The 26,848-nt window shown below is 44.5% G+C and overlaps 1 protein-coding gene across 1 annotated transcript in view; it reads left to right on the plus strand.

Annotated features, from left to right (window-relative positions):
• The window catches only part of rxfp1 (relaxin family peptide receptor 1), a 178,795-nt gene that overhangs the window by 146,173 nt on the left and 5,774 nt on the right, over nucleotides 1-26,848 (plus strand). Inside the window, exons 15-16 of the mRNA XM_060927178.1 lie at nucleotides 3,141-3,370; nucleotides 21,049-21,459. Coding sequence (XP_060783161.1) covers nucleotides 3,141-3,370; nucleotides 21,049-21,459 — 641 coding nt within the window. The remainder of the gene's footprint in view (nucleotides 1-3,140; nucleotides 3,371-21,048; nucleotides 21,460-26,848) is intronic.

Consider the following 26,848-nt stretch of genomic DNA (forward strand, 5'->3'; position numbering starts at 1 on the left):
TCATATGATCACTCGGGAAATATAATTTTAAGTGCAGCCCTCTGAATGCCCTCCACCAGCTGACCTTGACAAGCTGGTAGCCCAGCCCACACAGGAGATGCATATTCCAGGATGGGCCTAACCAGGCTACAATAAGCCTGAACAAGGTCAGATGATGAAACACCAGATTTCTTCAACACACACAAAGCATATAGGCGTTTCCGAGCTCTCTTTACAATAAATTCACAGTGGGTAGACCATGACAAATTATCTGAAATGTATACACCAAGCAACTTATAAAAAGATACTTGCTCAATAACTTGACCTGACATTTGCAAGGGAGGTAAGTAAAAGGGATATGAGCAATCATATATAATACATACATAATCATTCACTGGATATGAGCAATCAAGCGCTCTGATTGGCTACTCTACTAATAGGCTATCAGCTCATATACAGTGAGTAGAGAAAAAAAATGGCTAAGCGTTTTGCTGAACCAACCAAAGATGAAGTAAGAACTCTGCTTGAAAACAAACCCCCAAAAATACCAAAAAAGCAACAAAATATGGAATGAAAGTATTTGATGGTCAGAACGTATCTTTTTTTTTCCCAAGAATTATTATTATTATTATTATAGCATTTTTTTCACAAATTGCTCCTGTCATTTCGCTGGTTTGTTTACATTCTTCATCTTTAAGGATTAAAGTTTGTTGAATTTTTTTAGACTGGTTCAAAAGCTCAAAGAAGTTTGAAAATTATGTAACTGAAATGTCCAAGGAAGAATTAAATAAATGTCAAAAGCTATTCTATACCTGGGCACGACAGCAAGACGGCACTTTCTACAAAAAAAAAAAACAATACTAAAGTCAATTCATGCAGCCATTGATAGGTTTTTAAAAAGTCCGCCAAGGCAGAAATTATTTTGTCAGACATTTTGTATAAAGTTTTTACTTATCAAATTTGCAAAAAAAAAATGCTCTGTTTCTCAAAATCCAGTGAACATGGATAGAATAAAACTGTTATTCCAGTCAATCTCATCATACATGGATTATAGCCGGCTTGGTGCTATGCACCTCATTGTCTATCAGCTCATGTACAACTCGATTTCGTGGAATAATTGTTAACTAGATCTTATCATGCAGCAATATACAATGATAGACTGGTACCAAAATCCAGAATTGTGACACCCAAAGGCATTTTTGAGACAAAGTCGGCAAACAGTCTTATTTTGTCAATTTGGGTGTGCCGAATTCAAATCTGCAATATGCCGAGCTCTATCTGACCTCTGTTGACCTCTGGAGGTCATTGAACTTTGGGCCTGTAAACGTCTCAGCTGAACCCAGTTTCTCAGCTTTCTAAGGAATGAAATGTACTAAAATGATTAATGAAGTTAGCAAATGGCCTTGTTTGTTAAATGTTTGGGTGCTGAATTCATTTTTCATTTGTAAAACGACATATGACCTCTGATAACCTCAAGGTCATTAAACTTGGCCTATAGGCCTATGCATTTAACGGCATTTTTAAACTGACTTTACTCCCCCAAAAAGAATATGAACAGACAAAAAACAAATAGAAAGGAACAAATACAACATTAAATGCTGGTCCATGTACATGTGACTTACTTTTCACAATGAGAATGCCTAGGCGATCACCTTATATAACATTGCATTACATTTAGCGGTTATTGTTTATACAAAGCTACTGAAAAAAGGACAGATTCAGCAGCATACAAAATGTGGGGGCATACAGGGTATACAGTTTAATCAGGGTTAGTATATATGGGAGTTTTTTTCTTTGTTGTTTGGTTTTTGTAAAGGCTTTACCCCGTTTAAAACAAAACAAAAAACAAACAACAAAGAAAAAAACTCTCATATATACTAACCCTGATTAACCTGTATACCCTGTATGCCCCCACATTTTGTATGCTGCTGAATCTGTCCTTTTTTCAGTAGCTTTGTATAAACAATAACCGCTAAATGTAATGCAATGTTATGTAAGGTGATCGCCTAGGCATTCTCATTGTGAAAAGTAAGTCACATGTACATGGACCGGCATTTAATGTTGTATTTGTTCCTTTCTATTTGTTTTTTGTCTGTTCATATTCTTTTTGGGGGAGTAAAGTCAGTTTAAAAATGCCGTTAAATGCATAGGCCTATAGGCCAAGTTTAATGACCTTGAGGTTATCAGAGGTCATATGTCGTTTTACAAATGAAAAATGAATTCAGCACCCAAACATTTAACAAACAAGGCCATTTGCTAACTTCATTAATCATTTTAGTACATTTCATTCCTTAGAAAGCTGAGAAACTGGGTTCAGCTGAGACGTTTACAGGCCCAAAGTTCAATGACCTCTAGAGGTCAACAGAGGTCAGATAGAGCTCGGCATATTGCAGATTTGAATTCGGCACACCCAAATTGACAAAATAAGACTGTTTGCCGACTTTGTCTCAAAAATGCCTTTAACTCCTTAAATAAGCACTTTTTTGAATTTTGGTACCAGTCTATGACTCTATTTCCTCCTTTGGGCAGCATTTTCTATCCCTGATATTTTTTTTCCAGACCTTAGAGCAAGTTCTTGGGTTTAAACATGGTTGTTTAGACGCTATTGAAAAATCTGGCAACCCCTGAGATATAAACTCAGTTCAGTTCAGTTGGTCGGGTTCAGTGCCCAAACTGATGATTGCATCATCAGTTTTTCATTGGCTGATCGGACACAAGGTACGCCACCACTCTTGCCGGAGTGGTTGGGGGTTAGGTGCCTTGCTCAAGGCCACTTAAGCCAGTCCTGTTGGTTTGATTCCAGGGAATCAAACCAGCAACCTTTTGGTCCCAAAACTGTTTCTCTAACCATTAGGCCATGGTTTCCTCCAGATATAAACTATGTGCAGATTATTTGCCTAATCTGAATGGGCCAATCGAAAAGCAGTTGTGTAACCTGAGTCTGAATACTGCTAACATTCCCCATGTAAATATTATAACGTCTGGACTTAGGTCACCAACTCTGAATACAACCACATGGTCATGCATCAGTTAGAGTTCCAGCCTAGACATAGTTCAGATCCCCAGAGATTGCCAACAGAAGTGAAATGAGTAACTGATTTTGCAAAAATGTCTTCTCTCACTCTGATCCAGTGTGCCTGTTTCTCTTTTCCTGAACACAGCTATTTTAAAAAGTTCCAGTACTGTGGCTACGCTCCTCATGTACGCAGCTGCAAGCCCAACACTGATGGCATCTCATCATTCGAGGACCTTCTGGCTAACATCATGCTGCGTGTCTTTGTCTGGGTTGTGTCTGCCACCACGTGCTTTGGCAACATCTTCGTCATCTGCATGCGATCGTACATCCGCTCGGAGAACAAGCTCCATGCCATGTGCATCATTTCCCTTTGCTGTAAGTCGTTCATTCTTTTGATTCTGTATAATAATACGTCTTTTCACCCACTATTTACATGTAAGGACCTCTAAAATAAGGTCATTGATACTGTTCATTGGGATATCAGCCATTTTTTTTGTATTGCATTGTAGTGCCTGGTTGACTCCATTTACCGTGATGCCTTGTGGCGTCATCAGTTTTCAATGTTTAAATGTTCTGATCTGTATTGTCCAATCCCATGTATTGTTGATGTATGTTTTTTTTGAAATTCCGTGATACCCAATGGTAGAGCGATAAATATCTGTTTTCCCGCGAACTAGGCGGTACTCGAACATTCCAGGGCGGGATTCGATCACCTCGAGAGAGAGAGGCGAGCTGAGCCGTTTGGACAGTGGAGAGAGACTGGCGCGTTTTGTGGTCTGTGTTTTCTTTGTTTTTTTATTGAGTCGTGGAGGGACTGTTTATAACGGACATCGAGAACAAACGGGACAGAAGGGACATTGCGTTGGAGTGTGCGCGGTGTGGTTGGTGGTCGGCTCGCAACGTGGACTGTTGTTCGTCGGAGCTAGCTCTTAGCCAATCCACCCCCCTTCTCGTGTGGCCATCTGCTGCTGGGCCCCATCGGGGAACCCCCCCCCCCCCCCTCTCCTCGCCACCCGCTTGCTGTGGAGGACTCGGTGCGGGACCGAGTGGCTGTTCGGCGAGCAACTGCTGATGCTGGTTCGTGATTACACTTACACTGACATACACACACATGCGCGCCCGTGCGCATTAACGTTTGGCTCTGGTTTGGACCTGTGGTTCTTGCTGGGCAGCGCAGCGGTTGCTGTGTTGCCTGCGGCTCAGGGAGCTGCCATCAAGTGCACCATCGTAAGGGCCCCAACTGCGCGCTGTTTTGTTTTGTGTCTGTTTTCTGATGTTTGGGGTTGATCGGAAGGGTTTATACGAGTGATCATTTGTTTTTATAGTAAATGTTTATCACAACTACGGTTCTCTAAGTTGTAAACGTAGCCCACGTAAATTATAAACTTTGTGTCACTTTTTCTAGCTCTCTCTCTCTCTCTCTCTCTCTCTCTCTCTCTCTCTCCCTTTATTTTTTTTTCTTTCTCTTTCTTAGTTGAGTTGTTTTATTATTCAATAAATTTTGTACTACTGTATTTCAATTCACATGTTGGGTCTTGGCAGATCATTTACCTTCTCACAACTGACTGGTGTTTAGTTAGTTTGGTTAGCGTTACACTCACTTTTACACATTTATTTGTATGAACATTCTGAGGAGATACGTCCTGCACTAGCTTCAAAGTAAGTGTAGTATTTCCCCAGTGGAGGCACCGCGCTACTAAATTTGCAATTGTTATTACTTTATTCACATTTATATTCTTCACCTTCAACTACACAGTTATAAAAATAATAATTATTAATTATACTTGTGGTATCAGGAGTTTCAGCCAGCTCACCATTCCACCGCTGAGAATTTAGGAATCCTGTTGCGCCATTGTTTATTAATATTTAGTGTAATTCATTTTAGCTCTTACTGAGTGCTCTAGCACCCGCTAAAAGGGGGTTACATTTTGGAGGCACCGCTGGGATAGTCCTGTTTACCAGAACAAGTAGGTAGCTGTGTTTGCTTAGTGTTTTTTTTTTTTTCTCTAGTTATTGCCATTTGCTGTGCAGCTTTTAACATGGAGCTTAACCAGGCTGTTGAGTGGAGCCGTGAAGAGAATGTTGACTTGTCTCATGCTATTCTTCTTAGCAGAGTGCCACTGGAGGCTACGAATGATGTTGTTAGCCGCGTGCTCAGTACAGTGAAAGTCTTCGGTCGGACTCGGATACGTGGTCGCCGTAGTGACAGCACTGGTAGGCACTTGTACATTTTAGTGGAGACTTCCGCTGAGTTGGATCAGAGCTGTGTCCCTCCTGAAGTGGGAGTGGTAGGTGATGCAGGTCCTTGGGCTGTTCATGTTGTGAGTAGCTTAATAACTGCTAGTTCTGTTCCTGCAGGCGATGATTTTGAAGCCAAGCTGTCAGCATTTCTGCAGCAAGAGGGTAAGTCCATGGGTGATGTTAAGGCGGCTGTGCTGGGCCCACAGCCTCCTAAACCTGATGTCAGTTTTGAGCTTGTGCATGCCATCGGTCAGCTTGTTGATCGCTGTAGCCAGGCATCTGTTGATGCGCCTGGGTATAGAAAGCTGAGGCTGTTCTCTGGCCTTCGTCCTGTTCCTGCTGGTGAGGAAGAGTATGAGGTTTGGATGGAGCAGGCTACACAGATGGTCACTGAGTGGCAGTGCAGTGACTCAGCGAAGCGACAGCGCATCGTCGAGAGTTTGCGTGGGCCTGCTGCAGACATAGTAAGATTCTTAAAAGTCAGTAGTCCGTCAGCTACCGCTACTGATTATCTCGCTGCTCTTGACACTACTTATGGTTCTACGGAGTGTGGAGCTGATCTTATGGCCTTGTTTCGCCATACCTTTCAGGACGACGGAGAGAAGCTTTCAGCTTTCCTGTACCGCTTAGATAAGCTTCTTCACCGCGCTCTTCTGAGAGGGGGGATTGACGCTGCCGGCCTAAATCGTGCTCGTCTTGAGCAGCTGTTCAAAGGTGCTCTCACCACTGACATTGTGGCTTTACGTGTGCGACTTCTGCAAGCTCTGCCTTCTTTTTCAGAGTTGATGCGAAGTGTGAGGGAGGAAGAACACTGGGTTAGTGCGAGAGAGAGTGCGAAAGTTTCTGTTTCCTCTGCTGTTACTCCACGGGCACCCGTAACCACTGTTTTTCCTCCAGTGCCCGTGACAGCTGCTGTTGCTCTTCCCCATGTGCCAGTGAGCCCAGTGGCATCGGAGGTGGATAGTCTGAGGAAAGAGGTCAAGGAGCTGTCATCTTTGGTGTCGAAACTTTTGACTGCTGTCACTGTAGCCCCTGCTACTCCAGTCAGACCATGTAGCGCAAGCCAGAGCACGGAGACCACTGCCCCAGCTTTTTCCACAAGAACTGTTCCTTCAAGCTTGCCGAAATCTACAGCACCCACTCCTGTTCCTGGCATTTTCTGCTATAAGTGTGGTGAAGATGGCCACACCACTCGTGAGTGCACGCGTCATGAGAACTTGCGGTTAGTGAATCAGAAGCTGCTGAAGAGGGTCAAGCAGCAGGGAAACTCTCCCGGAGCTCAGTGAAGGAACGGCACCGAGCCCCGTCACGCAAAACCCGTTCTGCTCATTGTTCACCTCCAATCAGTGTCAGCCAATCACAACTGCCATCTGGGTTGGTGGGGCCCTCGGCTGAGGTACCCGTGCAGATAGAGGGTGTTTATGCCAAAGCTCTACTTGATAGTGGTTCTCAAGTCACCATCTTGTATCGAAGTTTTTACAATGCATATCTGAAACACTTGCCACTGCAGCCGGTGACGAATCTTGAAATATGGGGTTTGAGCTCTCACAAATACCCATATGATGGCTACTTACCGCTCAGATTGGAGTTCACGGAGGCTGTCACAGGTGTACCTCAGGTAGTGGACGCTTTAGCCCTTGTGTGTCCTGACCCGCAGGCAAACGAAGGTATAGCCATTTTGGTCGGCACGAACACTCATTTAGTGAGGAGATTGTTCCACTCCTGTCGCGAACAGGCTGGTGACGGATTCTTGAATGCACTGACCATACATCCTGTTATCAAAGAGGCTTTTGAGTCCATTAAGCACACCAGTGTGTTGCCTGAGGATGTGGATAAGCATGGCACCGTGTGGTTCACCAGAGCTAAACCTATTCTTTTAAAGCCTGGGCAGGAGCTGCAGCTTTCAGGGCTACCTAAGTTCCCAGGCGAGCTCAATGACTCCGTGGTGCTTATTGACCAGCCTGTTAGTGCTGATGACGCGTCTGTTCCTGAGCTCGAGGTTCGGCCTGAAGTTCATCCTGTCTCTGCTGTATCATGCCGTCAAATTACTGTTAATGTGAGGAATGTGTCTTCTCGCGATGTCCTTGTGAAGAGAGGCAGTCCCCTTGCTCACATTTTTCCAGTTGACGTGGTGCCACAGATTCCATCCACTTGTAGTTCTGCAGACACCAGTTCATTTTCTTCTGCCTCTTTTGATTTTGGCACTTCTTCTATGCCAGAGGAGGCAAGACAGCGTCTCTGTGAGAAAATGTTGCTGAGGAAGGAAGTGTTCTCTTGCAGTGAGTGGGATGTTGGTTGCTCGAAAAGCACACAGCATGACATAAGGTTGAATGATTCACGACCTTTTCGAGAGCGTTCACGGCGTTTGGCTCCAGCTGATTTGGAGGACGTGCGTCAGCATTTGCTAGAGCTCCAGAAGCATGACATCATTTCAGAATCTCGGAGTCCTTATGCTTCTCCCATTGTTGTAGTGCGCAAGAAGTCTGGTAAGGTCAGGATGTGTGTTGATTATAGGACGCTTAACCAGCGCACAATCCCAGACCAGTACACAGTTCCCAGGATCGAGGACGCCCTCCATTGTCTCTCTGGTAGTAAGTGGTTCTCTGTGCTGGACTTGAGAAGTGGCTACTACCAGATTCCTATGAGTGAGGCTGACAAAGAGAAGACTGCTTTTATCTGTCCATTGGGGTTCTATCAGTTTGAGCGCATGCCTCAGGGAATCTGTGGTGCCCCTGCCACCTTCCAGAGAGTCATGGAGCGGACAGTCGGAGACATGAATTTTCTTGAAGTTCTCGTGTACTTGGATGACCTGATCGTTTTTGGGCGTACACTGGAGGAGCATGAGGAGCGGCTCTTGAAGGTTCTTGACAGGCTGAAAGCTGAAGGCCTCAAGCTGTCTTTGGACAAGTGTCAGTTTGGGAGAACGTCTGTGAACTATGTTGGGCACATAGTTTCACAGGACGGTATAGCCACTGACCCCTCTAAGATAGAAGCTGTCGTGTCTTGGCCTCGACCTCAGACCGTTACGGAGCTCCGGTCATTTTTGGGTTTCTGCGGCTATTATCGTAGGTTTGTGAAGGGTTTTTCAACTTTGTGTCGTCCTCTGAATGATCTGCTTCAGGGTTGTCAGTCTCACAGGAAGAAGACTTTGAGTTCACAAGCCGCTGACCCGAAACCGTTCTTTCGGCCCTCTGAGCCCTTTGGTCCTCGATGGAGTGATCAGTGCGAGTCTGCTTTTCTGGAGCTGAAGCAGAGGTTGACTCAAGCGCCTGTTCTCGCTTTTGCAGATCCCCAGAAGTCATATGTATTGCATGTGGATGCCAGTCTGGATGGTCTTGGTGGTGTTCTGTATCAGGAGACTGATGGGAGTTTGCGCCCAGTAGCTTTCATTAGTCGCAGTCTGTCTCCTTCTGAGAGGAATTATCCTGCTCACAAGTTGGAATTTCTTGCTTTGAAGTGGGCAATTGTTGACAGGCTGCATGACTACCTTTATGGCGCCACTTTTGAGGTCAGGACTGACAACAACCCGCTGACCTACATCACCAAGTCTGCAAAGCTAGATGCCACTGGTCATCGTTGGTTGTCTGCTTTGTCCACTTATGACTTCAGCTTGAAGTACAGGCCTGGTCGGAGAAACGTGGATGCTGACGCGCTCTCACGACGCCCTCACATCAGTCTGTCTCCTGATGATGAGTGGCAAGAGATTCCGGCTCCCGGTGTTCGAGCTATCTGTCAGGTAGTGGCCACGCAGAGAACAGGTTCTTCTTTTTCTTGTGTGGCTGATCAGATTTGTAGCCACGAGTCTGCTGTTCCGACTGCTTTCTGTCATGTTGCAGCGGTAGCACCTGACGGACTGCCTACTTTCAGTCCCGGTGAGCTTCAAGAGGCTCAGAAGAGTGATCCAGTTCTGGGAGAAGTTTGGCATGCTGTGAGTGTGAAGAAGCCTGCTAGTAGCATCCTGAACAGCCATCCCAACATTAAGGTCCTGAAAAAGGAGTGGGCAAAGTTCTCTGTTGATAAGGGTCTACTATACAGGACAATTAAGCTGAGTGACAGGCATGTTAGACAGCTGGTGTTGCCTAAGGAACTACGGGGTCTCGTGTGTAAGTTGCTACATGATGACAGTGGCCATTTGGGGTTCGACAGGTCGTACAGTTTAGTCCGCGACAGGTTTTATTGGCCCAGAATGAAGCTTGACGTAGAGAAATACTGTAAGACTTGTGAGCGCTGTATCAAGAGGAAGACATTACCTCAACGAGCTGCCCCTCTTTCCCACATTCAGAGCTCAGGGCCCATGGACCTGGTGTGTATAGATTTTCTTTCGATTGAGCCTGACTCTCGAAATGTTTGCAATGTGTTGGTTATCACTGACCATTTCACACGCTACGCCCAAGCTTTTCCCACTAGGGACCAGACCGCAGTTACGGTGGCAAGGACACTGTGGGAAAAGTATTTCATTCATTACGGTTTGCCCACCCGAATACACTCTGACCAGGGAAGGGACTTTGAGAGTCGCTTGATTTCAGAGATGTTGGCCATGTTGGGGGTTAGGAAGTCAAGAACGTCTCCTTACCACCCACAAGGTGATCCTCAGCCAGAGCGATTCAACAGGACGCTGTTGGATATGCTCGGCACTCTTGAGTCCCACCAAAAGTCCAAATGGAGTGAGCATATTTCGCATTTGGTGCATGCCTACAATTGCACTCCAAATGAGGCAACGGGATACTCACCCTACTTCCTGATGTTTGGTCGTGAGGCTCGTCTTCCTGTTGACCTGTGCTTTGGAGTGTCGGCAGATAACTCTTCGTTCTCCTCACATTTGAAATATGTGACACAGCTGAAGGAGGAGTTGCAGGCTGCTTATCAGTTAGCCCGTGCCTCCGCGAGTAGGATGAATGAGGGCAATAAGACAAGGTATGACCAGAAAGTGCGCTATCATAACCTGAGTTTGGGGGATCGGGTTTTGATTAGAAACCTGGGTCTAAAAGGGAAGCAGAAGTTGGCTGACAGGTGGAATTCCTGCCTTTACATGGTAGACAGTCAATTGTCTGATCTTCCAGTGTACAGACTCAAGCCTGTTGATGGTAACGGCCCAGTCAAGGTGATGCACCGTAACCATATCTTGCCTTTGGGACAGGAGGTAAGACTAGGTCCTGTGGTCGCCGCCGCTCCAGCCCGTGGCCCAAGGGCTGTGAAGCGTAGATCAGCAAAGGAGAAGACTAGAACTGGTGTCTCTGAGGTGTTGCCCCCTGTGGTCTGTGCACAGTTTAGTGGGTCAGATTCTGATTCAGAATATGGTTGTTATGCTGAGGATGCTGTGCAACACGCTCCTCTGCCTGTTAGATGGGTACCAGATTCTGCTGCGCCATGTGTCTCCACCGCTGTTAGAAGCCCCAGGTTAGTACACGCACCGAGTGATGTAACGTTAGCTCCACCCAACACTGCACTCCCTGTCCCTCCATATAGGCCCTCTGAAGTAGCTGAAGACTTGGTAGCTGCAGGCCGGGAGGGTAGCTCTCCTAATGTTCCCTTGGTAGCTGCCTCAGACTCAGTACCCCTCACCGTACGTAGGTCACATAGGGATAGGAAGCCTACTAATCGCTTGACTTATGGCCAGCTGGGCGTGCAGAGCAAACGCATAGCTACACCACACCGGTTTTCTCATGCCTGGTGGTGTTCTCCACAGGCTCTTTGTAGCACATGCACACACATGCCGTTTCTAGTCCCATGCACAACTGCCAATGCACCCATTGCTAGTTTTAAGCACTAGTCTCTGTTTGTTTTGGTGTGTTTGTTTTGTCTTGGTAATTTCTTTATTGTTTTTTCTTTATCTCTACTTTCCTGTTCACTTTCTGATGCGTGTGACCCAGCATGGGGGCATGCTGTTTTCTTGGTGGGGGGAGAATGTAAGGACCTCTAAAATAAGGTCATTGATACTGTTCATTGGGATATCAGCCATTTTTTTTGTATTGCATTGTAGTGCCTGGTTGACTCCATTTACCGTGATGCCTTGTGGCGTCATCAGTTTTCAATGTTTAAATGTTCTGATCTGTATTGTCCAATCCCATGTATTGTTGATGTATGTTTTTTTTGAAATTCCGTGATACCCAATGGTAGAGCGATAAATATCTGTTTTCCCGCGAACTAGGCGGTACTCGAACATTCCAGGGCGGGATTCGATCACCTCGAGAGAGAGAGGCGAGCTGAGCCGTTTGGACAGTGGAGAGAGACTGGCGCGTTTTGTGGTCTGTGTTTTCTTTGTTTTTTTATTGAGTCGTGGAGGGACTGTTTATAACGGACATCGAGAACAAACGGGACAGAAGGGACATTGCGTTGGAGTGTGCGCGGTGTGGTTGGTGGTCGGCTCGCAACGTGGACTGTTGTTCGTCGGAGCTAGCTCTTAGCCAATCCACCCCCCTTCTCGTGTGGCCATCTGCTGCTGGGCCCCATCGGGGAAACCCCCCCCCCCTCTCCTCGCCACCCGCTTGCTGTGGAGGACTCGGTGCGGGACCGAGTGGCTGTTCGGCGAGCAACTGCTGATGCTGGTTCGTGATTACACTTACACTGACATACACACACATGCGCGCCCGTGCGCATTAACGTTTGGCTCTGGTTTGGACCTGTGGTTCTTGCTGGGCAGCGCAGCGGTTGCTGTGTTGCCTGCGGCTCAGGGAGCTGCCATCAAGTGCACCATCGTAAGGGCCCCAACTGCGCGCTGTTTTGTTTTGTGTCTGTTTTCTGATGTTTGGGGTTGATCGGAAGGGTTTATACGAGTGATCATTTGTTTTTATAGTAAATGTTTATCACAACTACGGTTCTCTAAGTTGTAAACGTAGCCCACGTAAATTATAAACTTTGTGTCACTTTTTCTAGCTTGCTCTCTCTCTCTCTCTCTCTCTCTCTCTCTCTCTCTCCCTTTATTTTTTTTTCTTTCTCTTTCTTAGTTGAGTTGTTTTATTATTCAATAAATTTTGTACTACTGTATTTCAATTCACATGTTGGGTCTTGGCAGATCATTTACCTTCTCACAACTGACTGGTGTTTAGTTAGTTTGGTTAGCGTTACACTCACTTTTACACATTTATTTGTATGAACATTCTGAGGAGATACGTCCTGCACTAGCTTCAAAGTAAGTGTAGTATTTCCCCAGTGGAGGCACCGCGCTACTAAATTTGCAATTGTTATTACTTTATTCACATTTATATTCTTCACCTTCAACTACACAGTTATAAAAATAATAATTATTAATTATACTTGTGGTATCAGGAGTTTCAGCCAGCTCACCATTCCACCGCTGAGAATTTAGGAATCCTGTTGCGCCATTGTTTATTAATATTTAGTGTAATTCATTTTAGCTCTTACTGAGTGCTCTAGCACCCGCTAAAAGGGGGTTACATACAAAATATGGTTGATTTTTTTTTTTTTTTACATAGCAAAATTCTTGTTCATGCTAATTTAGCCTTAACCTCAGATATTCTGTCCATGGCTTCACCTTTCTGGCTACAAGCTTCAGAATCGTGAAGATTGCAATCTGATTGGCTGCCTGTAGTTCCATGTGAGCACTGGTTTCAAGCAGGAAAACAAACTTTTGGCTACTGTGACACAATTTGGACGATATATCTTCAGAGGAATATATAGTAACTGTTGAAAAAACGCTAATGCATGCGCAGGGACAGATCCAGCCCAAGAATCTGACAGATGGACATGTGGAGAAATATTTTCACAAATTTTACTAGACCGCTATGGATTTTCACTCAGGGGCGTAGAGGGATTTAATTTTTCATAACTCGCCCACCGAAAGTCCGAGCCACGTCAAACTTTACAGGCACCTCCTTTTCCCCGAGACCTTTCAAAACAGCCAGGCACGGCCCACTACGGCCGCAGCTTGGCCTGTTATTCGTGGCAATTTTTAAATTTCAACCTCTTTCTGGAGCATTTTATTGGTTTGACCATGAGTCTTTGTCTCAGGTCACGCTATGCAAAGCATCATGAGGATACAGGTAATTAGGACAGGTAAGCATCACTGCTTACCACAGGTGGTCGGATCGTGAACCATTGGTCTGTTGGTTCAGCGTGACTATAGCCCATGTAGTCAGCCAGCAGGAAAGTAAACAAACGCCCAGTGACCGATGCCAAGTGGTGCACATATATTTCATCCCTACAGCATAGACACATAACAGAAGTTGAAGCAAAGGTAGGGAACAAATGCAGTCAGAATACAAGTCTTGGTCATCAATAGTGAAAAAAAGAATCGGCAAGACTTTGTGTTGCAAGAGTCCGAGATGAGCCTGATTCGAAAGAAGCATGGTATTTCAGAGTAAGGTAATGCCAGGACTGGGTCAGGGTGGGAGTCCAAACTTTGGGAGAATTTTGATGAGACTCAGAATGTGATATTTATGTACCTCAATTTGATTTTGTAGCTCTGAAGCTCTAAACTGTATTCGGGTGAAATTTTTTCTTCTCTTTTCTGATACAATCAGGTTAAAATCTAAGGGTTTATATACAACCCAGATTCCAAAAAAGTTGGGACAAAGTACAAATTGTAAATAAAAACGGAATGCAATGATGTGGAAGTTTCAAAATTCCATATTTTATTCAGAATAGAACATAGATGACATATCAAATGTTTAAGCTGAGAAAATGTATCATTTAAAGAGAAAAATTAGGTGATTTTAAATTTCATGACAACAACACATCTCAAAAAAGTTGGGACAAGGCCATGTTTACCACTGTGAGACATCCCCTTTTCTCTTTACAACAGTCTGTAAACGTCTGGGGACTGAGGAGACAAGTTGCTCAAGTTTAGGGATAGGAATGTTAACCCATTCCTGTCTAATGTAGGATTCTAGTTGCTCAACTGTCTTGGGTCTTTTTTGTCGTGTCTTCCGTTTTATGATGCGCCAAATGTTTTCTATGGGTGAAAGATCTGGACTGCAGGCTGGCCAGTTCAGTACCCGGACCCTTCTTCTACGCAGCCATGATGCTGTAATTGATGCAGTATGTGGTTTGGCATTGTCATGTTGGAAAATGCAAGGTCTTCCCTGAAAGAGACGTCGTCTGGATGGGAGCATATGTTGCTCTAGAACCTGGATATACCTTTCAGCATTGATGGTGTCTTTCCAGATGTGTAAGCTGCCCATGCCACACGCACTAATGCAACCCCATACCATCAGAGATGCAGGCTTCTGAACTGAGCGCTGATAACAACTTGGGTCGTCCTTTTCCTCTTTAGTCCGAATGACACAGCGTCCCTGATTTCCATAAAGAACTTCAAATTTTGACTCGTCTGACCACAGAACAGTTTTCCACTTTGCCACAGTCCATTTTAAATGAGCCTTGGCCCAGAGAAGACGTCTGCGCTTCTGGATCATGTTTAGATACGGCTTCTTCTTTGAACTATAGAGTTTTAGCTGGCAACGGCGGATGGCACGGTGAATTGTGTTCACAGATAATGTTCTCTGGAAATATTCCTGAGCCCATTTTGTGATTTCCAATACAGAAGCATGCCTGTATGTGATGCAGTGCCGTCTAAGGGCCCGAAGATCACGGGCACCCAGTATGGTTTTCCGGCCTTGACCCTTACGCACAGAGATTCTTCCAGATTCTCTGAATCTTTTGATGATATTATGCACTGTAGATGATGATATGTTCAAACTCTTTGCAATTTTACACTGTCAAACTCCTTTCTGATATTGCTCCACTATTTGTCGGCGCAGAATTAGGGGGATTGGTGATCCTCCTCTCATCTTTACTTCTGAGAACCGCTGCCACTCCAAGATGCTCTTTTTATACCCAGTCATGTTAATGACCTATTGCCAATTGACCTAATGAGTTGCAATTTGGTCCTCCAGCTGTTCCTTTTTTGTACCTTTAACTTTTCCAGCCTCTTATTGCCCCTGTCCCAACTTTTTTGAGATGTGTTGCTGTCATGAAATTTCAAATGAGCCAATATTTGGCATGAAATTTCAAAATGTCTCACTTTTGACATTTGATATGTTGTCTATGTTCTATTGTGAATACAATGTCAGTTTTTGAGATTTGTAAATTATTGCATTCCATTTATATTTACAATTTGTACTTCGTCCCAACTTTTTTGGAATCGGGGTTGTAAATGTCCTACAGTACATCTGAGCTTGGACTTTTTCCTGCTGACACACTTTGCCTTGTAGGTTCTGCTTGAGAAATGATTCATGTTTCCTCTCATCAGCCATTTTGCTTATTTTATTCTTATACAATTTTTGATTGGCTACGTTTTGGTGAAAAATTTTCTATTATTCATCATTCTTTCAGCTGTGTCTGCTCCTCTTTCTTGGGCGTTCAGCCTGATGATTGACCGTGAAATGAAAAACTACTGTTTGGTTATATCGCTTTATGTTCTTAATATCAGGATTTCAAAGTTTCAGCTGTGGCCCGGTCATCTGTATGCCAGAGAGAGAGAGAGAGAGAGAGCTGCTGGATGAGGCAGGTTCAGATTTGATCAGGAGGTTTGCTGGAGTGTAAAGCAATTCCCAACAGTCTTCACTTTGATGTCTACATCATGCTTCGAAGGCAGTAATTGATTTTTTCTGCATACATGCTTGGAGGCTGACATGCAGCCCCGGCTTGTGTGTATAAGTGAGAGTCTTCCAAGCGGTGTATTAGAGTCAACCCTGGTAAGACATGTCCCAGATATCAAGAAGAATGACAGTTCAGAAATCAGGAAGAGTGGAGATTACCAGCTTGAAAATCAAGAACGAATAGTTGTTATTTACTAACAAAACTCAATCGATGCTTTTATCAAGGGGTTTAAAGTGATGTCTTACTGGGAAAACTTGTCTGTCAGTATGCCTGGGTCTCCTGGAACTGCTTTGAAAAGCAGCTCGAACTGAACTGAAATGCAAATGGACTTAGGAGACGTGTTTTCAAGGGCACGGAGTTGAGCATGAATACAGTACTGTGCTTTGGTGGTGAAGCTGCTGGTGTGTGTATTTGGGGGATAAATGGAATATTATGTAGAGCTGATAAAGAAACTTGTAGCATATTATTGGATTTCTACTTGCATTTATTCTTAAGGTCACGACAGTGTTTTTTGTTCTTTGCTCTTTTTTTAACATAATTTGTGTTTCTGATGTCACAATATATACTAAGTAACTTTAAAAACGCACAATGGAATTCAACACGATATCACTTTAGATCCATGCATATATTTGAAATTTATGATATTGTATGTAATGCACACACATCTTGAAACATCAATAAAGGACATTTATTGTCAAACTCAAGAATTAATTCACAATAAAAAAATTCGAAGTGACAGTTGGTCCATGTTCGGACCGTCATGCTGGAGATTCTGGGTCTGTGTCGTCCAGGGGTCTCAGCAGCAGTGACTGAGGGGGTCAGGAATCTGTCACGGAGGTGAGCTAGCCTGATGTGCTGATCCTGAACTGGCGTCGTGACTCGAGGCTGACCAGGGCGTGGACGATCCCTGGTGCTCCCTGTCTGTCTGTAACGCTGACTCAAACGGGAAATGGTCGAATGATGAACACCGAAGTGCCGGGCGACCTCTTTCTGTGTACTTCCGGCACGCAACATCCCGATGGCCTGTTCACGTTGATTTTGGCTTAGGCGTGGCATCTTCAATAATGACAATTTTCCCATCATTTCCCCCGGGTATTTATAGGCAAGATTGTGTGTGTACAGTGTATGCAAAATTTGTTTGAAAATTAAAGCCTGTCCATGTCATTGACTACCCGAGTCATATTGTACATTATTGAGTACAACTCCCTTAAATTCTGATTTGAGCACAGATTTGGAACTTATTCGGGCGGAACGAAGTTATTTTTCAGCTGGGATAGGCTCCAGCTTGCCTGCGACCCTGTAGAACAGGATAAAGCAGCTAGAGATAATGAGATGAGATGAGATGAGATGAGATGAGATGAGATATATTTCTTTTCTTCTTGAGATAAACTCAGCACGAATTCAGCAAGTTTTATCAATGTGCGTTTTTAAAGTTACTTAGTGTATTAATTAATGGTTTCTTTAACGAGTAACAAAATACGTTAAGTCAAAAGTCAAAAAGTCCTTCCCATGCCAGGACCTGGTCTTCCCAGATAGTCTCCCATCCAAGTACTAACCAGGCCTTTAAAGGAAATATCTCAGAAATAAACAAATTGAGCTAAAAGCCAATCTTTATCTCTGTCCTTTATTAAAAAAAAATCTGTATGTTGAATTTGTTCTTAACGATATAACCACTAAAGTGATGAAAATAGACAGGACTGTTTTTTGTCAGGGAGGCCGCCATAACTCCACCGTGTGTGATGTCGTTTTCCGCGAGCACAGCCGAGGTATACAAGTGCATGCTATACTAGAGTATAGTGTAATATAATGGTCTAGCGTGATTTCTCGGTCAATTTGTTTGCATTTCTCCACAAAAATTATGGTAATGCTGGATTAGAGAAGGAATCAAAATAACGGTGGTGTAGTGGTTAACACTGTCGCCTCACAGCAAGAAGGTTCTGGGTTTGAGCCCAGTGCCCAACGAGGGCCTTTCTGTGCGGAATTTGCATGTTCTTCCCGTGTCTGCGTGGGTTTCCTCCGGGTGCTCCGGTTTCCCCCACAGTCCAAAGACATGCAGGTTAGGTTAATTGGTGGCTCTAAATTGACCGTAGGTGTGAATGTGAGCGTGAATGGTTGTTTGACTCTACGTGTCAGCCCTGCGATGACCTGGTGACTTGTCCAGGGTGTACCCCACCTCTCGCCCATAGTCAGCTGGGATAGGCTCCAGCTTGCCTGCGACCCTGCACAGGATAAGCGGCTACAGATAATGGATGGGGGCGGCACGGTGGTGTAGTGGTTAGCGCTGTCGCCTCACAGCAAGAAAGTCCGGGTTAACTGGTGACTCTAAATTGACCGTAGGTGTGAATGTGAGTGTGAATGGTTGTCTGTGTCTATGTGTCAGCCCTGTGATGACCTGGCGACTTGTCCAGGGTGTACCCCGCGTTTCGCCCGTAGTCAGCTGGGATCGGCTCCAGCTTGCCTGCGACCCTGTAGAACAGGATAAAGCGGCTAGAGATAATGAGATGAGATGAGATAATGGATGGATGGATATATATATTTACCTGCTTATCTTCCACCCATTTGATGTGTGACATGGTGTGCTGTTGTGCTGTCGGTGTTTTGTGGTGAAATAAAGCCGGGATCGCGTCTGCCTTCAGCTGTCGTTTCTGCTTCGTGTCTCGCTTCTTCTTCCCAGTGATTTTTTCATATAAGTCCTCCACAAAACAATCTTCTGTAAAATTTTTACTGCACAATTTGCTGCTTTTTCCAGGAGTAAAGTTTTCTCGCTTTACTTGATGAAGCCACTCGGCCAAACATCTCGGATCCAGGGCAGAAGGAAGAAGACATGCAGAATCCTACATCATGCACGTCATCGCCACCCTCATTTTCATCTCCTAATACAGCCATGTATCTGGCTAATCCAGTATGGCCACGCCCGGGGAAATGGCCCAACAGACTGATGTTACAACTTTAACATGTTTTTTAAGCTAAAGTCCACTTAATTTTTTTTTTGTCTACAACCCCGATTCCAAAAAAGTTGGGACAAAGTACAAATTGTAAATAAAAACGGAATGCAATGATGTGGAAGTTTCAAAATTCCATATTTTATTCAGAATAGAACATAGATGACATATCAAATGTTTAAACTGAGAAAATGTATCATTTAAAGAGAAAAAATTAGGTGATTTTAAATTTCATGATGACAACAACACATCTCAAAAAAGTTGGGACAAGGCCATGTTTCCCACTGTGAGACATCCCCTTTTCTCTTTACAACAGTCTGTAAACGTCTGGGGACTGAGGAGACAAGTTGCTCAAGTTTAGGGATAGGAATGTTAACCCATTCTTGTCTAATGTAGGATTCTAGTTGCTCAACTGTCTTAGGTCTTTTTTGTCACATCTTCCATTTTATGATGCACGAAATGTTTTCTATGGGTGAAAGATCTGGACTGCAGGCTGGCCAGTTCAGTACCCGGACCCTTCTTCTACGCAGCCATGATGCTGTAATTGATGCAGTATGTGGTTTGGCATTGTCATGTTGGAAAATGCAAGGTCTTCCCTGAAAGAGACGTCGTCTGGATGGGAGCATATGTTGCTCTAGAACCTGGATATACCTTTCAGCATTGATGGTGTCTTTCCAGATGTGTAAGCTGCCCATGCCACACGCACTAATGCAACCCCATACCATCAGAGATGCAGGCTTCTGAGCCGAGCGCTGATAACAACTTGGGTCGTCCTTCTCCTCTTTAGTCCGAATGACACGGCGTCCCTGATTTTCATAAAGAACTTCAAATTTTGATTCGTCTGACCACAGAACAGTTTTCCACTTTGCCACAGTCCATTTTAAATGAGCCTTGGCCCAGAGAAGACGTCTGCGCTTCTGGATCATGTTTAGATACGGCTTCTTCTTTGAACTATAGAGTTTTAGCTGGCAACGGTGGATGGCACGGTGAATTGTGTTCACAGATAATGTTCTCTGGAAATATTCCTGAGCCCATTTTGTGATTTCGAATACAGAAGCATGCCTGTATGTGATGCAGTGCCGTCTAAGGGCCCGAAGATCACGAGCACCCAGTATGGTTTTCCGGCCTTGACCCTTATGCACAGAGATTCTTCCAGATTCTCTGAATCTTTTGATGATGTTATGCACTGTAGATGATGATATGTTCAAACTCTTTGCAATTTTACACTGTCGAACTCCTTTCTGATATTGTTCCTCTATTTGTCAGCGCAGAATTAGGGGGATTGGTGATCCTCTTCCCATCTTTACTTCTGAAAGCTGCTGCCACTCCAAGATGCTCTTTTTATACCCAGTCATGTTAATGACCTATTGCCAATTGACCTAATGAGTTGCAATCTGGTCCTCCAGCTGTTCCTTTTTTGTACCTTTAACTTTTCCAGCCTCTTATTGCCCCTGTCCCAACTTTTTTGAGATGTGTTGCTGTCATGAAATTTCAAATGAGCCAATATTTGGCATGAAATTTCAAAATGTCTCACTTTCGACATTTGATATGTTGTCTATGTTCTATTGTGAATACAATATCAGTTTTTGAGATTTGTAAATTATTGCATTCCGTTTTTATTTACAATTTGTACTTTGTCCCAACTTTTTTGGAATCGGGGTTGTAGTACATCTTGTATTTATGTACAATGATGACATTTCATAACCCTGTAATTTCAAAATTTCCTGGTTAATTGCTTTAAGGCAGCACTGATCTCTGTTTCTATAGCTCTCCGCCTCTTGCCCATTACATAGCTAGAGTTATGGTAGGAATGGTCTTTTGGTAACTACGAGAGTTTGACACCCTACTCACATCTGTATTGTGGCACCTTGCCAGATAGCAGTACGTACCATTTTTATGATGGTCTTTGGTATGGCCTGACTGCGAGTAGAACTCATGATCTCCCGGTCAAGAGGTGGACACGCTAATCACTAGGCTAGCTCGCAATCTGGCAAAATAAATGGGGCTTTTAAAATTCTCTCTCTCTCTTTCACCATCTTTCTTTCTTCCTTTCTACCAATCTCTCTTTCCATGTCTATCCCTTTCTATCTCAATTCAGTTAAACAATGCTTATAAATAATATCTTGCTTTCTCTTTTTCACGTCTGGTAATTTCATTACAGATTCAAAATCATCTCTTAGTCAAATTTAAAAAAGAAACATGCTTTCGATGGTCAGTGTAAATATATGCATAATCCTTATGTGTTGTGTAAAATAGTGTTGTGGAACACAGTCAGAATACTAACAGAACCAAACCTCTTTCTTTCCTGGACAGGTGCTGATGGTTTAATGGGTGTCTACCTGTTTGTGATCGGGGCATACGACCTGAAGTTCCGCGGCGAGTATAACCGCCATGCACAGGCTTGGATGGACAGTTTGCCCTGTCAAGTGGTAGGCTCTCTGGCCATGCTGTCCACCGAGGTCTCTGTTCTGCTCCTCACCTACCTCACCTTGGAGAAGTACATCTGCATAGTCTACCCGTTCCGCTACCTGACACCAGGACGCAGGCGCACTGTCACTATCCTGGTGGCCATCTGGATCCTGGGCTTTATCATCGCTTTCTTGCCTCTGGTGTGTAAAGGAGTGTTTAGGAACTTCTACGGGACAAATGGGGTTTGTTTTCCTCTGCATTCGGAGCAGCCAGAGACTACAGAAGTTCAGATCTACTCCATCATCATCTTTCTGGGTGAGTCTGGAGCTATAAAGGAAAGATCAAGAAAACAAAAGTTTGAATTTATAAAAAAAAACACACACACACAAATAACTCCTCTATTTCCTATGAGAGTCAAACAACCTAGTAGAACAAAATAAATAAAAGTTTAACAGAGCGAACCTGACTGCCTAACAGAAAAACAGGTAAGCAATACTAAGGCCCCGGTCACACCGCCCGAACTTTGCTGGAGCTTGAACGGTAGGGAGGGGGGCCGAATTTCGACAACGTTCGTCACCGCGCACAAAATGGGAAAAAAATCGAAAACACGGGCGTTGGCTTAGCGGTGCACCGCTGAAGCCGGCGTTGCTTTAGCGGTAGCGAGCGGTAGCGAGCGTTGGTATAGCGGCGTTCTGCGCATGCGGGCTTTGGCTCGGCGGGGGTATAAAGTTGGTTTAGCGGCAGCTGAACGGATCGTTTTGATACAAGTTCTGATAGATTTTTGATAGAAGCTCCACCATCAGCTTGTCATACAGTCCATGTTCAGGCCTTCTCAGTATCCACTGTCTGACCCACACAACTCTGTCTCTCCTTCTTCTCTCTCTTCTCCTTCTGTCAACAGCTTGTTGCAATCTGAGGAGGTTCTGATTCTGCTGCTGGACTAGTGCACCAATCATAGCAAGTATCTCAGCATCCATGGTGATACAGTTTTACTGTAACTTTGAGCAAATTCGATATAGATGAGGTCTGAACTAAACGGCAGCTCGATTCCAAATGAGCTCCTGGTCCATTTCTCCCCGTATTTATAGCCAAATTCTGGTCCCGCTCCGACACCTCTATACCAACGCCAAACCAAAGTTCATCGCCGCCATGGATAGCTGCTTCAACGCCCGACACCGTTCCAGCAACCCCGTGTCCACTCGTAAAACGCTTACAACCGCTCCACCGAAGTTTGTGCAACGTTTAATCGCCGCCCGTGCAACGCTGGCGAAGCAGCGGTGGTCCAGCGTTCAAGATTTCTGCGTTGGCCTAGCGGACCCAAGCGTCCACGAACTTGCGTCTAGCGGTGCCAAACTTTGACTGGGCGTTGGTGGAGCGGGGGTGAACTTTGCCGGGGCGGAAAATTGCCCCCTCCTCACCGCTCACAATATTTTGTGCAGCTCAAAACTTTCGGAGCGGTAGGAGGGCCCCTCGAGAAACATCAGTGGTGCCCGAGCGTATACGGCGTTGCTTTAACGGGGGCCAACTTTTGTTAAACGGTGGTGAACGGTTACGAGCGGTGATGAATTTTTTTCACCGTTCAAGGAACGCTCCAGCAAAGTTCGGGCGGTGTGACCGGGCTATAAAGTAAGAAATAGGCTCCAGTTCCAATAAAACATACCAGGATTGTAAATCTGTAATACAACAAGAATATGCAGCATCAGTTTTTTAATCCACGTCACTGCTGAATTCTAAATCCTGATTGGTCAGATGTGTTCTGTAACAGCAGCTCGGATGGAAGTACTGGCTGAAAGGGTTAAATCAAACACACTCGTTTTACTACGTTATTGTTTCTATTGAAACAACTTACCCAGATGGTCCATATCAGAGAGGAACCGTCAGGGCCTTCTAGGTGTTCAGAGAAGCCCAAACATATCAGCATTTCAAATATTATATTTAATTTCTTTCATTCTTTCATAATTTCATTATCATTATTCTTTTCTAATTCTACTTTGGACTAAACGATGTTATTGGATGCACACTATGGGTGTGTTATAGTGGCACATAAGGAAATTCAGTTCCAAATGGATGCATATAAATTCCTCTACGGACCAATCTCTCCACGCGCTTGACAACTCTACTATCGAGAAGGTGGACGACTTCAAATACCTTGGCAGTTGGATGAACACTGCTCATGACATGAACTCCAGAAAGGCCAAAGCCTGGGGTGCCCTAAATTCTCTAATCAAGGTGTGGGCTGCCCCGCTGTCTAGAGACACAAAGGTCAGAGTGTTCAAGGCCTCAGTCGAATCCATTCTTCTCTACGGATCCGGGTCTTGGTCTCTAACGAGAGCACAAGAGCCATCCTTGGATGGCACGTACACCCGCATGCTCCGCAGAGTGTTCAACATCAGCTGGCAGGACCATTGGACAAACGACCGCCTGTACGGTTCCCTACCACGCCTCTCGGCCATAATCGCCAAACGCCGTCTGGCATTGTGCGGCCATGTGTTTCGTCACGATCAACCTGCCGCCCAAGTTCTCTTGTGGGAGCCTGAGGCGAAGCGCAAAGTCGGTCGACCATGTACCACCCTGAAAACGGTCCTCGAGCGAGAGATGGGGTTGAAGGAAGAACAACTCAGAGCAGCTATGCTCGACCGGCGGGTCTGGGATAGGATATCTTACCAAGTCACCGACTCGCCGGATGACAGATGATGATGAATTCTAATTTGGCCTCATTTTCTATCAAACTTGTTTCAGAAATGTTCCTGAAAACATTAAAATTGAGTCATCCAATGAGATGTTTTTGTTTGTTGTGTCTAGGCTGAGAAGAGTTTAGAGCTGCTCACTCATTGGTTAGGACTTCATTGCCGGGACAGAAGGCCATGGCAGTGTATGTTTATGTAAGGAGTAAGAGATGAATGAACCAATCAGATTTTGATTTATAGTGGGCAGGACTAAAAATGTATCACCCTCAGCCTTCTCGAAGGCCAACACGAGCTTAACCGCGAGTCGGCACCGTCAGCGCAGCAGTGAAGTGAAGTTTATTTTTATAGCAGTTTTAACAATAGACATTGTCGCAAATCAGCTTTACAGAATTTTAAAGGATATGGGACATGAAACATAAAAGCACGCTATATCAGTTTCTTTCCATTAAAAATATGAATTAATTGCATCAACAAATACAAAATCATCTATTAAATTCAGCAAAATCGTTATATTCGTGATGATTATATGGCATTTCTGCTCGACTTCCGATATGCATTTTTTGCAACCGGAAGAGCCGCTGTCACGTGATCATACGTCACAAAAACTTTCGGGCACAGCACAAGCGGGTAGATGAATGGAGAAGTGGATGACAAGAAAATTGTTTCTATAGTCTTTAAAGTACATTGGACATCATACATTGGACATCATGGTGTATTGTGCTGCATATGGTTGCAATAATTCCAATGGGAAATGCCCTGGAGTAAGTTTTTTTGCATTCCCCAAAGACCCGAAGCTGAGGAAAGTGTGGGCTCACCTGCGCATGCGCAGTAGGCTTCGCGCATGCGCAGTAGGATTGGTAGGACAACTTTACAGAACACCTGTTGAAAAAAACTTTGCACCTACTGTTTCCCACAAACTGTATTCGGACCATTTCACTGAGGATTCTTTCAACATTAATACTCAGGTACTGAGCGATATTAATTCATGAAACATGAAACAGGAAGCATAAGGATGAGAAAAAAAAACAGTTCAAATCGGGAAGCCGCGCACACCTGCACCAGGCTGCACAAATGCGCGCAGCTTCCCGACCCAAACCGCCTCTCTCATCCTTACACTTCATGCCTTATGCTCCATGAACCAACATTGCTATTTTTTTTAAAAAATCGGATCTGCGCGATTCAGCCGTGAAAAAGGCGGCATCCGCCGAAAGGCGCGCTGTTTGCATCCCTGCACGGAGGCCAGGGGACAGGGCAGGAATATATTTGTTGATATGAGTGATCCGGTGCGATTTCGCGACCCCCCTGTTGAAGACCTCTGCGCTAAGCGACTGAAAGCCGAGGTAAGGATTAGTATTATAATTTTGGGTGTATCAATTATTGATTATCATAATTCTGACTCGTTTCGCCATTTTGAATGTTTTCATCTCGGACTCTGGAAGCATTGTATTTCAATCAATCTCGAAAAATATCAGCAAAAAAAAAACTAGCTTGCAACGGACTTTAGCTAGATCTATGATGAACTTTCAATGTATGATACAAAAATAATACTTCTTTCAACAGATCATTAGCCTTTGAGCAGAATTGTTTTTAACTTGCCAGGAAGTGTTATCGAGCCGATCACTTTCAGTTTCATGGGGATTGAATGAACTCTCACTCTCAGAATCATCTGACCCGTCAGAGTAAAGACAAGATCCATGTTCATGTGAATTTCCAGCTATCGGTTCGAATTGATAGGGTCTAACTTCCGATCTCTGTGAAACATCGGGAATGTCACTGTCGATGGTGTCCATTTCGGTAACCTGTTTACATTAGATTCCCAAGCGCTGGCTCCTTGGAAAGTTTTTGTGACGTCACGGGTCACGTAACCACCTAGCTCATTAACGAATCCTTGTTTTACGCTGATGTATAGAAAAACTTGAATAATGTGATGATTTTCACATTTTTGACGCCCTGCAGTGATTTAGATGGCATTTCTTATGTCCTTTATACATAATTATGCCCAGGTAAAAATCCATGTCCCATATCCTTTAAGGACTTAAAACATGAGCTAATTTTATCCCTAATCTATCCCCAATGAGCAAGCCTGTGGCGACGGTGACGAGGAAAAACTCCCTCAGACGACATGAAGAAGAAACCTCGAGAGGAACCAGACACAAAAGGGAACCCATCCTCATTTGGGTGATAACAGACAACGTGATTATAACATTTTCAACAGTTTTAACATGAAGTCTGTTTCGCTGATGTTGATGGAAACTTGAGTGCAAAACTGTTCATGACAACTGCAGTCTTAAAGTTAGCAAGTCAACTGTAGTCCTCAGCCATAAAAGCATTACTGTAAGTGAAGTCACCTTCCAGCCGGTGTAGCGTTCATCAGTAGTGTTAGCGAATCCTAATAAAGCAGTCAAGCCAGTGCTATCTATCGAGAGCAAGTAGCACAGGCTAACGACCGAGAAACTAAGATTTCTGTCTCCAGACTTTTCTTCCACGCTGCACGCTTGCTACAGTATTTTTCACTCAGACTTAAGTATTCAGGCGGCACGGTGGTGTAGTGGTTAGCGCTGTCGCCTCACAGCAAGAAGGTCCGGGTTCGAGCCCCGTGGCCGGCGAGGGCCTTTCTGTGCGGAGTTTGCATGTTCTCCCCGTGTCCGCGTGGGTTTCCTCCGGGTGCTCCGGTTTCCCCCACAGTCCAAAGACATGCAGGTTAGGTTAACTGGTGACTCTAAATTGACCGTAGGTGTGAATGCGAGTGTGAATGGTTGTCTGTGTCTATGTGTCAGCCCTGTGATGACCTGGCGACTTGTCCAGGGTGTACCCCGCCTTTCGCCCGTAGTCAGCTGGGATAGGCTCCAGCTTGCCTGCGACCCTGTAGAACAGGATAAAGCGGCTAGAGATAATGAGATGAGATGAGACTTAAGTATTCATTTCCGTGTGTAATTTACTTAGTTGCTTTTAAAATCAACATCGACAGCTACACACAACGGTTCGCCACTGGTCCATATTATCTAAAACTAAGAATA

Source organism: Neoarius graeffei, chromosome 8 (genome assembly GCF_027579695.1).
Source record: "Neoarius graeffei isolate fNeoGra1 chromosome 8, fNeoGra1.pri, whole genome shotgun sequence".
Taxonomy (NCBI): Eukaryota; Metazoa; Chordata; class Actinopteri; order Siluriformes; family Ariidae; genus Neoarius; species Neoarius graeffei.